The sequence below is a fragment of the Momordica charantia genome (assembly GCF_013281855.1).
Source record: "Momordica charantia cultivar OHB3-1 chromosome 8 unlocalized genomic scaffold, Mcharantia_2.0 BLBB01000008.1, whole genome shotgun sequence".
Lineage (NCBI taxonomy): Eukaryota > Viridiplantae > Streptophyta > Magnoliopsida > Cucurbitales > Cucurbitaceae > Momordica > Momordica charantia.
The window spans coordinates 28,225,769-28,242,651 of record NW_028275166.1 but is presented as its reverse complement, the minus strand read 5'-3'; the positions used below and the strand labels follow the sequence as shown (position 1 = coordinate 28,242,651).

General features: G+C 35.6%; 2 protein-coding genes across 2 annotated transcripts; one reads left to right on the top strand and one right to left on the bottom strand.

The window, feature by feature from the left end:
- The first annotated feature begins 347 nt into the window (after positions 1-347).
- On the top strand, positions 348-4,424 carry MTO1 (Pyridoxal phosphate (PLP)-dependent transferases superfamily protein). The gene is made up of 11 exons (XM_022288826.2): positions 348-904; positions 1,044-1,147; positions 1,342-1,415; positions 1,505-1,673; positions 2,510-2,569; positions 2,667-2,870; positions 3,000-3,086; positions 3,183-3,290; positions 3,620-3,715; positions 3,815-3,933; positions 4,050-4,424. The coding sequence occupies exons 1-11, from the start codon at positions 424-426 to the stop codon at positions 4,171-4,173; spliced, it is 1,626 nt and encodes a 541-aa protein (XP_022144518.2). The 5' UTR covers positions 348-423; the 3' UTR covers positions 4,174-4,424.
- A 2,345-nt stretch (positions 4,425-6,769) lies between these two features.
- On the bottom strand, positions 6,770-8,531 carry LOC111014123 (glycine-rich protein). Its single transcript, XM_022288748.2, has 2 exons — positions 7,635-8,531; positions 6,770-7,122 (listed from the first exon to the last, which is right to left on the bottom strand). Exons 1-2 carry the CDS (start codon positions 8,451-8,453, stop codon positions 7,054-7,056), a joined length of 888 nt encoding a protein of 295 aa, XP_022144440.2. The 5' UTR covers positions 8,454-8,531; the 3' UTR covers positions 6,770-7,053.
- Positions 8,532-16,883: the final 8,352 nt, after the last annotated feature.

Here is a 16,883-nt window from a genome sequence, read left to right as displayed (position 1 = left end):
AAATTACTTGATATACAACTAGTCCTTACTACATATATATTTTTATTTTCTTTTTAACTTAAATAAGGCCCTTGAATTTATGAGATTTAAGAAATAAGAAGATAAGTAATGCCCTAATTACTATCATTTCCCTCAAAGAAAAGGCCACGTCATAGTCGCGGGCCCCACCGAGCGTGGTTTGGAACCATGCCAGTTGCCGCGGAAAGGTCTGGCTCTTCCGAAAGAGCAATAAAAATCCCAAACCTAAAAAAGGTAACCATGGTTGGTTGGCACCACGCACCGCCTAACCATGGTTAAAAATAAACTATATCAGGAATCCATAAAACGACAATTATAAAAATGGACTCAATTTCTTGAGAGACAGTCCACCAAGCATTTTGTTTTCCAAGCTCCTCTCGCGATTCACAACTCTCTCCGATCTCCATGGCTTTTTCCTCTCACGCTACGATCCTCGGCGGCCCGGCCTTCGACTGCCGCTCCGACCCTGATTTCTCCGTTGCGGCTCGTGCTCCACCGCCCAGCCATGGCCGATTCAGCCATGGCTTCAAATCGCTGCGGGGGACGGTTGCGTCTCACGGCTTGTCTTCGTTGATTTTCAAGTTTCCTCCCAATTTCGTCAGGCAACTCAGCAATAAGGCCCGGAGGAACTGCAGCAATATCGGAGTCGCCCAGGTTGTTGCCGCTTCGTGGTCGAACAACTCGCCTCCTTCTTCCCCGGCGGCGGCGGCGACGGCTACTGCCGTCGATGCCGCTGCCGCTGCCGCTGCCTCAGTCCCTGCCGCGTCTGTTGATCACGCGGAGGCGCTGGAAGGTCGCGGTGGAAACGAGAGTTTGAAGGCTGAGGGTTTAGCTGATTCCAAAACCTCCGTCTTCAACTCCGATGGGAGTGTTGCAATCCACGCTGGTAGGTTCTAACTCTTGTCAGCATTTTGACTTCGTCTTTGATTTTGTGAGATTGATACTATTATCTATATGGTTTTTTTAAAATCATTTTTATGATTTGTTATGATTATTGACAACACTTCTATGGGTACTGATTTCAGGCGAAAGATTTGGTCGTGGTAGAGTTGACGACGCTATCACGACGCCGGTGGTTAATACTTCCGCTTATTTCTTTAAGAAAACTGCTGATCTCCTTGATTTTAAGGTATGTTTTACCATTCCATGTTGATTCAGAACAGTTGAGTTTAAGTTAGCAGAGGATTATTTGCTTCTCAGACATCAAAATTGGAACAAAAAAACCACACACACACACAAAAAAAAAAAGGGAAAAACATAAGATTATCGTGGATATGAGACATTTGAGTATCATTGGAGTAACACGTATTGGATCTCTGGCAGGAGAAGCGCAGTGTGAGTTTCGAGTATGGGCGTTATGGAAATCCAACGACAGTTGTAGCAGAGGAGAAGATAAGGTTTTGTTTCGTTCCTAATCCTTACCAATTAGCCATTAGCCATGTTTGGTTCAAATTGAATTGAAGTTTATTTTTTTTTTCTGTACCAGTGCTTTAGAAGGGGCTGAATCTACGGTGATAATGGCATCGGGAATGTGTACTAGCACAATTTTGTTGATGGCTTTGGTCCCAGCCGGAGGGCATATTGTAACAACTACAGATTGTTATAGGAAGACTAGGATTTTTATCGAGACCATTCTTCCCAAAATGGGAATCACGGTATGGCTTTCCCTCGTTTCTGTTTAACTTGATTTGTGTTGTTAGGGGAAATTGTATTTGGACCTTTTTTGCATGTATACCATTAACTTTGAATAGATATTGACAGACTAAATTTTGTTTTCGTTCGAAGTAGTATGAGTGCTTATTTTTCTACTTGAAAAGTAAAAACTTATTTTCAAAATCTTAAGACTAATAGAAGTGGAACTGACATTAGTGGAAAAAGAAAGTAAGAAACTATATATATTGCCGCCCTCTGCAGATAAACAAGTGTGTACAGACAAGATACCTATAGGTTCCAAGAATTGAGTAAAATAAACTTGCAGCTTTATCTCATTGGGGCTAGTCTATTTGGCGTTGTTCCCTCTTGGCTGCTTGAATCCAGCAGCCTTAGTTTTCATTTTAATCCCTTTACTTATGAAAATAGAAAAAAAAAAAAAAAAAAAGAGAGAATGCTACTTCTAGTCTTTTCTTTAATATTTATAGGAGGCAATTATAAAGTTCGATAGGGATACAGAACTAACAATTATAAAGTTTCCACTGGATGTGTTCTATTATAAAGTTTCCACTGGATGTGTTTGATTCTGTTAATGTTCTTCTTGTTTATTTTTACGAATTACATAAGATCTGTATTTTTATTATTGCTGTCTATATGGGGTGTCTGTTTCTCATCTTTAAAAGAAGATTGGATGGGATTAGTTTTTAAGGGCTTATGGTGGTTTGTTGAAAGCCTCTTTTCTTTGAGCCATTTATTCAGGTCTAAGTTATATATATTATTTGGACATGTTATCAAATTTTGTGTTAGTTGCTTGTTAACTATAACTAAACTTGGAATGCAGGCTACCACCATTGACCCTGCGGATATGAACGCCCTTGAAGTTGCTCTGAAAGAGAATAATGTGTGACCATCAATCTTTTTTCCTTTTTGGTTTTTTTCAATGTTTCGTGTTAGCTCTTAATAGAAATTGATGTTACCTGTCTCTTCATTTGATTCAGGTTTCTCTTTTCTTCACTGAGTCTCCAACAAATCCATTCTTAAGATGTGTTGACATTAAACTGGTTTCTGAGCTCTGTCATAGACACGGAGCACTGGTTTGTATAGATGGTACCTTTGCTACTCCTCTAAACCAGAAGGCACTTTCGTTGGGGGCTGATCTTATTCTTCACTCCGCAACGAAGTACATTGGGGGCCACAATGATGTAAGCCTGATTTTGATGGTTTTGGCTGTAATTGCTTATTTGAATAATCTGGATTCAAACTATTAATTGGTTAAGAATTTTGTTAGAATTTTTCCTTAAAAGAGGAATTTACCAAGAATTTTCTTTTAGGTCCTTGCTGGTTGTGTCAGTGGTTCTCTGAAACTGATTTCAGAAATTCGAAATCTTCATCATGTCATGGGCGGTGCACTAAATCCTGTGAGTCATTCTCTCATGTTATCTTAATTTCAATCATTTGTTTGTGCCAAGCCTTACCTTCCATGATAATTAATATCAAATTTCTTTGTCCAACAGAACGCGGCATATCTAATCATACGTGGGATGAAAACATTGCATCTTCGCGTGCAGCAACAAAATTCCACGGCTTTGAGGATGGCTAATGTATTAGAGGGTCATCCTAAGGTAGGCATACACATTTCACTTATCAAGCTGCAATCGAAATCCTTTTATTAGAAGGAAAAACACAACTAAATCATATTAAGGACGCTAAATTTTACCTAATAATAATAGACCAAGGCAAGGCAAAGGGATAAAAATAAGTTTCATTACTGAAATTGTAGTTCTAAAGGTGCTTGGCGCACCTCATGGCAAAGCAGTTAGTATTTTCCTCAAGGCTGATGAAGCACCTTCAAACTGAGTTTAACTCCTTGTTAGTTGATCATTGATGAGATGACTGACATGACTTTTACATTGTAAGATATGACGAAATTACTTTGCAATTTGATTTGCAGATCAAACATGTTTATTACCCTGGACTCCCAAGTCATCCTGAACATAACCTTGCCAAAAGGCAGATGACTGGTTTCGGGGGCGTAGTTAGTTTCGAGGTTAGAAAACGACGACCCATCTCTTCATTTCAAGGATCTAATCCCCTATACCCCACCCGACCGGGGTTGATTCATCAATTTGTTGTGATTCTGGTGCAGGTTGATGGTGATTTAAAGAGCACCATAAAATTCATTGACTCACTTAAAATTCCATACATTGCTCCATCCTTTGGTGGGTGCGAGAGTATCATAGACCAGCCAGCAATAATGTCATATTGGTAAATCTCCAGTCCTTAGTAAAAGTAGGAGAATATTTATTTATAATTATGTTGGTGGTGGAATGAATTCTTTTTCTTTTTTCTGTCTTTTTTTTTGGGTTATGGAAATGAATCAGGGATCTTAACGAGGCAGAGAGGCTGAAGTATGGCATTAAGGACAACTTGGTGCGCTTCAGCATTGGAATTGAAGACTTTGAGGATTTGAAGGCTGATGTTCTTCAGGCTCTTGATGCCATTTAAAGCCAGCCCTACCCATCTTGATGTCATTTTGCTTGGTTTTAAGTGTTGTTGGTATATCAATTGAATTCTGATTCGCCAATTCTTGGCTCGTACCTTTAACGATCTCGATCCGATTGAAACAATGGAGCCTCTTCGGCATATGTATGGTAACACCCCCTTCCCCAAGGAAAAAAAGGACCCCATGGACATCATTTATGTTGTGTTCTTTTTATTAACCAATTCATCAAGGGTGAAATATCTTTTTCCTTCTATTGATGCTGTGTTTGGGTAATCTCGTTTTTGGTTTCTGTGTTTTAAAATTAGGGATAACTACACACTGGAGAAATCCCAATGACATCAATTTCCACAGAAAAAGAAAGAAAAAAAAGGTCTAAGAATTTCACGAAATATATATATATATATATATATATATATATATATTTTGAAATCTATGTATTCGGGTCAGTTTGCGCGCATCTCGAATCAATTGTCTGACTCTACTACATTTTATTGATAATTCATATTTATTGGATCATCTTTCAATTTTTTTTTGAAATAAAATATTTTGTTAATGAAAAAGGTGAAGATATGCCTTCCAAAAGTAAAACTATAACCTCTCATATCTCATGGCATGGGGTCCTTTTTTTAGATTTACTGAAATTAAAATGACATTCTTCCATTGCAAAGAAGAGTTCTTTAATTTTGGAGTAGTCATTAGTCCTAGTTCTACTCCCGTAAGTTTTACAAGTTTTTATCACTATTAATGTTTAGCTCATCCAAAAATTCGTTTTGGATTACTTCCTCTCGAATTTCTTATTAATCAAACTTTTTCTTTTTTGAAAATATGGAATGTTATTTTAGCTTCACGCTTTAGGGTTTTACTATTGGGATATTTCTAAAGTTTATTTAAATTTGAAGGCATAAATAAGATATGTTCGTTTTTCTTAAAACTTTATTCTAACCTTTTCAAATAGTCCCTATAGAGTAGATTACTTCATTGTCCCAAGTTACTTTTAAATAAAGTTGAGGCTTTCATTCTTTCTTTGTTTTCTAGTTTGTCTTCCTCCTTGACTCGCTCAGGTTCTTCCTCCCTCACTTACTCTCTCCTCCAGAACAGTGGATGCGAAACGAAAATACTCCACCCCTCGTCGACGGTCTTTTCCCTCACGTCTTGCCAAGTTTTAGTTCGAATTCGAGGGCGATTCAAATATTTTATTTTTCCTTTCGACTTGTTTAAACAAATCGACATTGAATGATGAAAAAAAGAAAAAAAAAACACGGAATGATGGAAAAAAAAGCAAAAAAAAGAAAAAAGGAAAAAACAATAAGAGAGGAAGGGCATAGAATCCAAACAACAATATCAATATTGATATAATCCTATTCTAGCCTAGCGATACCAAGATTTTACTGTTCCTATGAAACTAGGAGTCTCGAGCAAATATCGATAGAATACAATCTTAGCGATACCGATATAATTATATCGAGGGATATTGAGTGAATAATTGTATTGAGCGATATCGAGAGCAATACCAGTTCTTGTATTGAGAGAAAAATCAAGTTGATTATGAAACAAAAAGTTTGTAGAATACAATAAAGTGAGAGTGAGAGAGATTTGAACCATAAAAGACTACTTTCATCCTTTACCCTCAAATGACAAATGTTTTACTTAGGCCCTAATCTTTTAGTGAGACCTATCATCATTAAATTTATAGAATGTACTCAACAAAATCTCATGTATGTTAACTGATTACAATTAAACCCTTAAATTATTTCAAACCATTTAACTACAAGGATGTACAATCGAATCCCCCAAACTGATATGATTGTTGCAATTTCACTTTTTTTTAAAACAAATTTATAAAATTTTAATACTATAATATTACCCATAAAGAGATTTTGTTTTCAAATTGATGTTGAATACTCTTCTCAAAAAAAAAAAAAAATTGATGTTGAATACTAAGAAAACAAAAAACAATTCTACAATTTCGAGGATTTAATTATAACAATATTTGTTAATTATTAGTGCTTTGTGCATCTTGAAATATTTTAGGATTTAATTCAATAATTTAGTAAATTTATTAGGATGATAGATGATGTGATTGTAAAAAAAGGGGGGGGGGGGGTTCCAAAGTAGTTTTTTTTAACAATTTTCTCAAATATTTTGGAAAACTAAACACCAAAGATTTGTTAATTACTAAAAGAAAATATAATGAAAAGGGTTAATGCAATTACTTAAGAAAAGTTCAGAAATAAAATATAGAACACATCTTATTAAAAAGATTAAAACAAAATAAGTCTGGATGTTCCAAACTAAAATTTAAACCAATTTGAAATTTCAGATTCCAAAATGAGAGAGAAAAAGATATCAGTTCTTTGTTGGCCACTGTCCTGTTCATATCCAATGTTGTTTACAATCTTAAAACTTGACAGGTAAATAATAAAGTGGTTTGAGAGAAGTGGAAAAAAAGAGGTAGACATGTCAACGAAAATTTAATACCTCCTTTTGTTCCCGTATTCGAGAGAATATGGGTCCAAATTAAAGGTCACAAAGGGTAGATCCGGCATTCTTTTAATGAATGTTGGTGTGAGTTTTGGGGAAAAGAGAGGGTTGAGAATATATCCAAACATTATAATAATAAACTTCATTAAAGTAACAGAAGTTCAAAGTACAAGAAGTAAGATGACAACAACAACAAGGGATTTGGTTTTTGTAATGTCCGAAAAACATCAGACAAAACCACAAAACAAACGAACAAACAAACATTGAGCAGTGGATCACAATGAAACAGACAATGAAACAGACAGCAGGATCATGGAAATAGTTGGAAAATAGGCGGCGTTCCAACATTTTATTTAGTAGCAGCTACCTCAGAACGCCGACCAAATGCCATCCAATGGATCTCACTCATCGTCATAGTTCCTGCGGTGGTGGCGACGGCTGTGCTTTTCCTCCTCATCAGAATCCCCACCCTGCCATTACAACACATCACACAAATCTTTCACAATACCATCCATTCTTCTATACACTACACTTATGTTTGTCTTCATGTTTTAGAGTTTATCAGTTCGTCCCGATATTAAAATTTGCACGAGACCCAATAAGAAGGAAATGGAAAAAAATGGCGATGCAGATGTATCTGACATAAGACCCCTCTGCACATTTAATGAAGACCTTAGATTATGTGATGTGGGATCCTTAACATGGTGGCTCTATTGAACTAGCCAATGATCCTATTGCTTGATTACCATTCTAAATAATAGGTAAAAGTAGCCCATGTATTTATAAACTCTGTTAAATTCTTTAGTCTAAATTTTCTACCAAGCTTTTAGACATTTTGGTGACAATTACATTCGCAAGCGATCGAATTGAGACTTCATAGGCAATAGAAATAGCAGTGCAATTGAAAAGACATAACACAACACATATTCAGCATAAGAAAAAAGTGAGAATGAGAATGAGAATGGAGTTGGTTTGTTCTTACATATTTCTTCCGGCCATAGCCCTCTTCCCCACCGTAGCCATATCGACGCTCATCATCATCGTCCCGCCGCTCGTAGTTTGGCTTCCGGTAATCCTCCTCCTCGGACCGGCCATAGCTCGGCCTATGGTAATCCTCCTCTTCAGACCGGCCGTAGCTCGGCCTTCTGGGTGGGTCATCTCCGTAGCTGGGCCTCTCATATTCTTCCCTTCCATAGCTCTGTTTCCGCCCATACCCACTCCCCTGTTCTTCCCCATAGCTCTGTTTCCGCCCATACTCCCCTCCCTCCTGCGATTCATACTCTGACTGCCGCCGATACCCACCCGATCCGTAAGAATCCCCCTCCGGCCTCCGGCCGTACCCCTGTTCCTCCCCGTATCCCTCCGGTTTCCTCCCGTACCCTGATCCGTATTCCTCAGATCCATAAGACTCTGTCTCCGGCCTCCGGCCGTACCCCTGTTCCTCCCCGTAGCCCTCCGGCCTCCTCCCGTACTCCGATCCGCCGTAAGCTGGTTGGGGCTTGGCCCCGTAGGCCCCGCCTCCGATCTGAATTCCAGGGCGGCGATTGGGGCGTGAGTAGCTGCTGTACTCGGCCTGGAGGGCCTCGTCCCCGTAGGCGGAGGGCTCGGCGTAGGATTCGAACTGCGGGCGCTCGTAATCGAAATCGTCGTCGTTGCCGGCGGAGTGCGGGTAGCAGGTCTCGTCGCACGGCGAGATCGGGCGGCCGTACGTCAGAAAAAGGTCGAATCCGCCGCCGTAGGGCGTCGGATCGTACTCGTCGAAGTCGTCGACAGCCTCATCGTCCCTCGTGTAATACGGCATCGTTTTTGTCGCCTCGTCGATCTCGATTCTGTGATGCTGAAATTCAGATCCGTAGCGCGTGAGGACGAGGGGGATCTGAACGGGAGTTCTTATAGCTGCGAATTTCAGAGCTGTACGGCGTCGTTTTGTATTGTTCGTGGACACCAATTGGGCTTCAATCGGCCCAATTGAATAGGTCTTTGCGTTTAAATGAGGGCTTCAATTTCTTTATTTCTTGAATGTCTACGTGTCGCTTTGTTGTTGGATACCTAAATAGATCAAATTTTTTTAATTATCTTTTTCAACGCTCTACTTGAATTGGATAAGAAATGAAAAGACTCGACAAAGTTTTGAGTCAATTGGGCAATTGGCATGACTCCAATTTACTCCAATTATACAATTTTTCTTGCCTAGAAAAAAAAAACAAAAAGAAGCTGTTAAACCTCACCATCATCATCACAAAGTTAACCTCTCAACCCAAGGACATCAAATTTATTAAATATTATTTTGGTTTCGGTATTTTTCAATTTTGGTTTATTTAGGTTTATTTCAATATGTAGTTTTAAAATATTCATTTTCGTCCATATATTTTTAACTTATATTCATTTTAGCATTTTTTGACTTCTCTTGCGTAAAAATTTTATGAATACACAAATTTAAATATAATATATAGTAAAAAATTAATTTGTTCAAGTGAGTTTACAATTAGTGTTTAGACTTAGCAAATTTTTGTATCATAAACTATTTTTAATGATCAAACAAATTCTGCCCCTTAACAAATTCATTTTTTTACTACAGATTATATATAAAATTCTGGTATACTCGTACAGTTTTTATGAGTGACATCATAATAAAAGGTAAAAAGGTATCGGATAATCCTATATGTACTTTCAAAACTTCTATTGTAGTCCGTAAGTAACCATTTTGGTATCTATTGGTAAAATTTAACATAAATTATGTACAATAAAAATCATTTAATATAAATTTATATTTATATTTATATTCAAGAAATTTAGTGAGTAAGTGTCAGACTATTATGGTAAGGATTCGAAGTTCCAATCTTTTAATTTACAATATACGTAAGGCAGTTGAGCGATATTTAAATTATTAATTGATTTTATATACTCATACTATATTAATTCATTTTTTTATCCTCCAAGCATGTTTACGTAGAAAGTCTAATCTACCCAAGAATGACTGTAAATATATTAAATTAAGTGTAATTTATATTTTGAAATAAATTAAACGTGATGGGAAGCATGCAAAGTATGAAGAAAGGAGTACATATTACATATACCAGTGGAGCCAAATATACCATTACCCAAAGGCCAAAACATTGAAAGAAAAAATATAATAATGAAACCGTAGTAGATTAAAATTCAGTGAGTAAAAGTTTCAGAAAATAAATACATTTGAGAGCGAATCGTAAGAAGAGAAGATTAAAATTGTAAAATAAAAAATTTGCAATGTCTGAATCACAAGTTAAGACTAAAGAAGGCTAATCAGAGTACAGCAGATGTTGATGCGTGAATTATGCTCTTCCGATTCCTTTCGAGATTCGCATCAAGTTGATTATCAGGGACTCGAAGACCTGCAAAACTGAACAAGATTAGATCAGTGTGACACTTGTCACACGAACTCCGATGCTTAAATTAGCAAGGGGGAGCAGTAGAGTCATAGAATTCAAGGGTCAAATTCGACTTACCTTAGAGTTAGGTTTCATAGCCTATTTATAGTCGTTTGGAGAGTTCTACAGAGCCTTATAGGTGAGCCCTCCGTCGTAAGGCCCAAGGCATCGTGGGAAATAGAAGATGGTGGATGCCGGACTCAACAATGGGCCAAGCTCGACTCGGCTCGACTGCTTGGCTCGGCTCGGCTCGGTTTGGTTGGCCACCTCGTCGATTTTCTTTTGTTCCCTTGGTTGGTTTGGTTGTGGTTTTCCTTTGTATAACAATAGCCCCCATTGTCAGAGTAGAAGGCATAAAGCATGTCAGGGCTTCATTTTAGGCTTGCCTGCTTTTTGTTTTGACCTCGCTGGGCTTGTACGCCGACCTTTTTCAGCACCTTTGGGATTTTTGGTTTGCTTCTAGGTCTGTGACCATTGTTACTCACTGGCCCCACTTGAGGAGGGGTTTTGTTTAAGGTATCCAATGAAAACTTTCTCAAGTACCTCAAGTCTTGTCGTTCTCTCCTATATCGCTTTCTTCTATCTGCTCGTGTCGACTAAGTGACTTCTCTTTGCCGAGCACAAATTTTTGGAAATCGGGTCGGCTTTCCAGGCAGTTCCTATACTACGTACCACTGACTTTTGCTGTCGTGTAGTTTTTGGATCTGGTTAGCAGAAGAGATCTAGTCGGTCGAAGATACCTGGTTGGCGGAATTGGTCTGGTCAGCAGAATAAGCCTGATCGATGGAAGACACCTAATCGACAGCAGACACCTGGTTGGCAGAAGGCATCTGATCGGTAGAGACTTGCTCGATCGAGACCTGGTTATGCCTTGGATCTGGTTGTGTCATAGAGTCTGGTCATGACCAGTTATATAGTTCGTTTGTCGGGTCTTTTCAGTAGTTTTGTCCTTCCACGGACCTCGGATGGGCGTAGGTTGCCTTTTCTTTTGTTGCTCGAATTTTTCAAAAGGAGGTTTGTGTTCTTGACACATTCCCTTGACTTTTCACAGCAGCCAGTTTGTCTTTTAGATGCCTTAGAACTTCATCAAGTTGCTTTCTCTATTATGGGATTTATTGATCGTTTCTCTCGAAACCTATTTTAGAATCCATCGATATGCCTCATCCAGGATCTATCTTGAAACTTGTCGATTTGATTGCTTTGGGTCCTGTCCTAGAGCTTGTAGACTTACTTTGCCTTAGACCTCATTAGGCCTGAGCAGTCTTTCCCTTCTTCTTCTTCTGATGGGTTAACTTATCTTATCCAGGATCTGTCTTGAAATTTGTTGATTCGTTCGTTCTAGGTCCTGCTCCAGAACTTGTCGATTTGCTTTTCCCTCGACTATCTCAGAAAAGGGCAACCCCCATAATCCATGTCAATTTGTTTATCTCAAGATCTCCTCGGATTCGAGGTGTTCTCGGTTAATTCGTTGCTCTTCGGATGTTTAAACGGATAGATCCCACCTCCTTCTAGTTCTCCCCTACCGAGGGTGGTCGGATTTAGTCGATGACCAGGGCTCGGATTTGCTTCCCTCGAGTGGTCGGCAGCCTCGTTTGGGCTTTTCCTTTCGAAACATTGTCATATATTTAAACCGATAGATTCTACCTCCTCAGCTAGTTTTCCCCTACCGAGGGTGGTCAGATTTAGTCGATGACCAGAGCTCGGATTTACTTCCCTCAAGTGGTCGGCAGCCTCGTTTGGGCTTTTCCTTTTGAAACATTGTCGTTTCCACTGGAGGTTGCATCGACTTGCTCCATGTTACTCTCCTCGGATTAGGATTTCGTCTCGGCTCCCTCCTCGGATTAGGATTTCGTCTCAGTTCCCTCTTCAGATTAGGAATTCGCCTCGGCTAAGTTCAATCTGCATCGTTCCCACATACGACGCCAATTGTTGATGCGTGGATTATGCTCTCTCGATTCCTCCCGAGGTTCGCACCAAGCTTGATTATTAGGGACTCGAACACCTGCAAAACCGAACAAGACTAGACCGGTGTGACACTTATCACACGAGCTCCGATATCTAAGTTAGTAAGGGGGAGCAGTAGAGTCATAGAATTCAAGGGTCGAATTCGGCTTACCTTAGGATTAGGTTTCATAGCCTATTTATAGTCGTTTGGAGAGTTATAGAGCCTTCTAGGTGAGCCCTAGATAACCGTCGTAAGGCCCAAGGCATCGTGGGCAACAGAGGAGGGTGGATGCTTGACTCGACAATGGGCTTCAATTTGGCCGGCCACCTCGTCGATTCTCTTATGTTCCCTTGGTTGGTTTATTTGTGGTTTTCCTTTGTATAACAACAGACACATGTATCCAATCATAAAGTCGAGAGTTCGAATTCTCGTCCCCACATATTGTACTAAAAAAAAGTTAAGTCTAAAGAAGACGATAAATAATCAAAATTTTCATGTACGATGTTACACTACTCTAGTTATTTTGAAGATAACAAAACTTCATCCTTTTCTTGTTCCGGTAAACACATTCAAACTAATCATAGACCACACGAAAAAAGAACACAAAAAGTTGTCATGCTATGTCATTTCCTTTCTCCTTTCCATGATTTTCTTCGTTTTGCAAAATAGAGTGGAAATTTAAGACGATTCGTTTGGTAACGTTTTCGTTTCTTATTTTTCGTTTTTAATTTTCTTAAGAAATCTAAACATTTTGCGACTAACTATGAACCCGTTCGATAATGTTTTTGTTTCCTGTTTTTTGTTTCTCATTTTTTTTAGAAATAAATATGTTTGATAATCAATCACATTTATCATTTCTAAATTTTGAGAAATGTTTCGAAGAAAGGGACCAATTTTTGGAAACTAGAAAAAATAGTTGTGTTTTCTTTTTTTATTATATTTTTTAATTTTTTGTTTCTTTGTTTTTGTGTCCCGGCTCTGTTTTAGATTAAATAATACACCTTGTCCTTGTGTTTAGTTGTGAATTATTAAACAATGGTCCGATGGTGCATGAGAGTACCTCCAACAAATCCAAGGTTTAATCCCCATGGAACACAATTTTTATTGTATTTATCTATTTTTCTTTACTAAAAAAGAGAAATAGAATCAAAAAATTGAGAACGTTACTAAATGAGCCATTAACGTTTCTGTTTCATTCTTTTTAATAAATGAAATTAAAATTGCCTAACCTCAATACCTATAGATTCAAAAATGATAAAACAATATTTTTCTTTAAGTTTTAGAACAAATTAAAAATATAAACAAGAAACAAGAAACTTATTTTTATTGTTCTAAAAATTCTACACAATTTTGAGAATGCTTCTAAAAGAAAAGAGTAACAATAAACATAAATAGTTATTAAATGTCTAGATTTCTCAATAAAATTGGAAACGAGAAACATGAAACGGAAACATTATCAAACGGGTCTTTAGTTACTAATTCAAGTAGAAAGATGCCAATGTATAGTTACATAATTAAGGGGAGATATCAAATCAAGACATCCCTATGAAAGACACCCTTTCTTGTTTCTAGCAATTATGTATCAGTTACAATATTATCTTTAGTATTGGGAAGGCTTAGGGGTAGTATTTTCACCACTATTCCGAGGATATGTTGAAACATCTACGAGATATCGACATATCGTCGATATAACGAGAAGAACGGTTTTTATGTTGCTCGAAATTTAACACCCTAGCATGCCATGTGAGGAATCTGCCCAAATCTGGTTATTACCTTGCCAGCTTACTCTACTTTATCTCACCTTTTTTGAAGGAAAAAAAAAAAAAACAAAATGCTCAATATAAGTTAGGTCACTGCAGAAAGTGGATTCATCAATTACTCAAATTACTCAACTAACATTTAGGTGGCCTAATTTTTTAAAACTGTCACTTTATTTTTCTTTCTATTTTTATCATTGAAATAAAATTTCTTACAACTTCACAACTTTTACTTATACTACGATTTTTTCAATCCAACCAAATACGTTCTTTTTATGATATTAAAAAATATTTATTTTTATTATGGAACTATCTATGATTTTTGTTATAATTAACAAGAGGTGTATATATATATGCGCATCATACCTCTAGGAAAAGCTCGAATGACCTTCAAAAGAGGTATCTGTATTCGAAACAGACGCATGTAGAGAATACCTAAGGACACGAGACAACTCTCTCTAAGGAACTCAACAAAATAGTCGCGTAACTTCGAGAGCCTCCTCACAAAGGGGGTAATAAGTTAAAAAAAACTTCTCATATTAAATTTTATGATTTAAATTAAATTGATATATCATTTAGTAGTTATTGGTAAATTATATGTAGGGCACCTGCCTTGTAAATTTAAAATTTTATAAAAAAAAAATTATACAAAAATATTTTTAATAAAATTGTAGTTTTATTATAATATAGATAAAATATTAAGATAAATGGTATTGACTATGAGAAAATGAAAAGTCATAGATTATAGAAGTTTATATTTTGACTGTGAAAGGTAGAAATAAAGTTTAAACACATAGTTGTTTTTGTTTTTTATTAAAAAAAATTTATCTTTTACAAATTTTAATGAGAGGCAAAGACAAAAAATAATCATCAATAATGTAGTAATACGCACTATTTTCAAAGGTTAAAATTATCCTATTCTACATCAAAACATTTTTCTAATAAAAAGTAACTTCATAAAAGTACTAAAAAAAAAAACAAGAAAAAAGAACTTCATAAATATATATGTATATATTAAAAGAACTTATCTTTAATCTTAAATGATTCAATTAAGCCAACCTATATTTTTTAAATTTTGCCTGTCAAATATATATATATATATATATTTTAATTTTTATATTTATACCACGATTTATCTTTTTTAATTAATCTCTAATAATTTAATAATTTTTATAACCATTCTTTCCATCTATAAAAATTTATACTCTATGAATATAAATTTTTTGAGAAAACTTCACACATAGCTATTTATAGTATGCCAAAAAAAAACCTAACTATAAGTATTTTTTCAAATATTAACCAAATAAAAATTAATAGTCAAAATGATCTCTCTCTTTTGCATGCTTCGACCACCATTTTTTGACTCTTGATGTTTATAATTCACCTTACAGTGGTGACAATTTTGAAAAAAAAAATATATTGAATTAATAAAATTGTAAACTATCATACTATTTTAGATGTAAAAAAAAAGAAAAGAAAAAAACACACACAAATACCTATTGTCTTATCCTCACTCAAAAAGTTCACTTTCAACGAAATTGTGGGTAAATTTCTTGGTTGAAATTACTTCATTGGACTTTTGAATTTAAGTATTTGATAATAAAGATAACTCAATATCTTTGGTTAACATTGAGGAATCTATGATCAACTAGTTTCAAATTTCGCCATTGATAATGAAATGGAACCATTGTTCTTCAAAGTATGCTTCAACCTTGTAATAGTTTTATTTTTCATCATTGCCTAAATTTGAGTTAATAAAAATATGTATTAGAAAACAACCAAATATAAACTAGAAATACATTAAAATAAAATGAATAATCCCAAAATAATTTTATGAATAAATAATAAATATCCATTGGAAAAAATATCTCTTCATCACTCAAAATCAAGTTCAACACTTGGGGTGGACCTCAATGGTTTGTATAAGTCTAATTTGTTCCTCTTTGAATTACCATGATTTTTACTCTCAATTCCTTTTCAAACAGCTCCAACTTCTTCAACATTAGACATATTTATATATAACTATTAAAAAGTCGAAAACAAAGAGGTGTGATTTTAATTGACAAGAAAAAAAAAACGATGAATGTGAGATATGCCTCAAACCGAAGACAATCCATATGTATATATAGTAAAAGGTGAGATAATGAAAAGCCTCTAACTTAAACGAAAGGTTTGTAATGAGGGTCTAAAAGAATTTATTTTATAAAATTGATTTAGTGATATTGATATTTGAAGTGGGGTTGCGTTAGGAAAGAAGTTAGAAATTTTTTTATTTTTTTCTATATAATACAATTTGTGCTATTACCATGAGTGTTCTTGTAATCAAGAAAATGAAAACCATTTAATTTATATGAAATGTTTATGATTTGATGTCAGATCGTATTTGTTCTTTTTCGGAAGAAAATGAAAAATCTTACGTGAGTTTTCTTTTCCTCTAAATTAATGAAGTATGAAGTTTGAGAAATTTCTTTTTAATGTCAAAATATTTTTGTTTTTGTTTTTAGAAAATGAAAAGTGTGTGGATTTTTTTCTTTAAATAACGTGGAGTTGGGTTATGGAAGAAGCGAGAAAGTTTTTTTTTTTAATTCTTTTATATATGTATAGTATAACTCGTGTTCCTTCTTAAGGGTTGTTTTAGTTGAGAAAATGAAAAATCATTTCATTTAAATAAAAAGTTTATGATTTAATGTCATGTAATTGTTTTTTTAAGAAAATGAAAAGTCTTACATGTAAATTATTTTTCTTTAAATGGATGAGGTATGAAGTTTGGGAAGTTTCTTTTTAATGTGAAAATATTTTTGTGTTCGAGAGAAAATGAAAAGCTTTTGTGTGAGTTTTTATAAATACCGAATGATGAGTTGAATACTGGAGTAGGGGTAAAATAGGTAATTATGTAAAACAAAATGAATGCAAATATAATATAATTTCAAATAGGCAAACCAATTAAACCAGTTAAATAAAAAGATTTAATGAAATCAACTCTCTGTCGGCAAAGGAGAGTAAAGTAAAGCGTATATATGGACTTTATTAAAAAGTAGGGGATAATTTTATCTAAATATTTCTTCCATGTGCGTACTTTTATATATAATATAATAATTATAGATATAGATTTACCCTTTATA

What these genes read in the sequence shown, in the direction of transcription:
- MTO1 (XM_022288826.2), top strand. Translation starts at nt 424, where the DNA reads ATGGCTTTTTCCTCTCACGCTACGATCCTCGGCGGCCCGGCCTTCGAC. An exon ending in GAGTGTTGCAATCCACGCTG is followed by an intron (nt 905 to 1,043) that starts GTAGGTTCTAAC and finishes TACTGATTTCAG; the next exon opens with GCGAAAGATTTGGTCGTGGT. An exon ending in GGGGCGTAGTTAGTTTCGAG is followed by an intron (nt 3,716 to 3,814) that starts GTTAGAAAACGA and finishes ATTCTGGTGCAG; the next exon opens with GTTGATGGTGATTTAAAGAG.
- LOC111014123 (XM_022288748.2), bottom strand. Translation starts at nt 8,453, where the DNA reads ATGCCGTATTACACGAGGGACGATGAGGCTGTCGACGACTTCGACGAG. An exon ending in GCTATGGCCGGAAGAAATAT is followed by an intron (nt 7,123 to 7,634) that starts GTAAGAACAAAC and finishes TTGTAATGGCAG; the next exon opens with GGTGGGGATTCTGATGAGGA.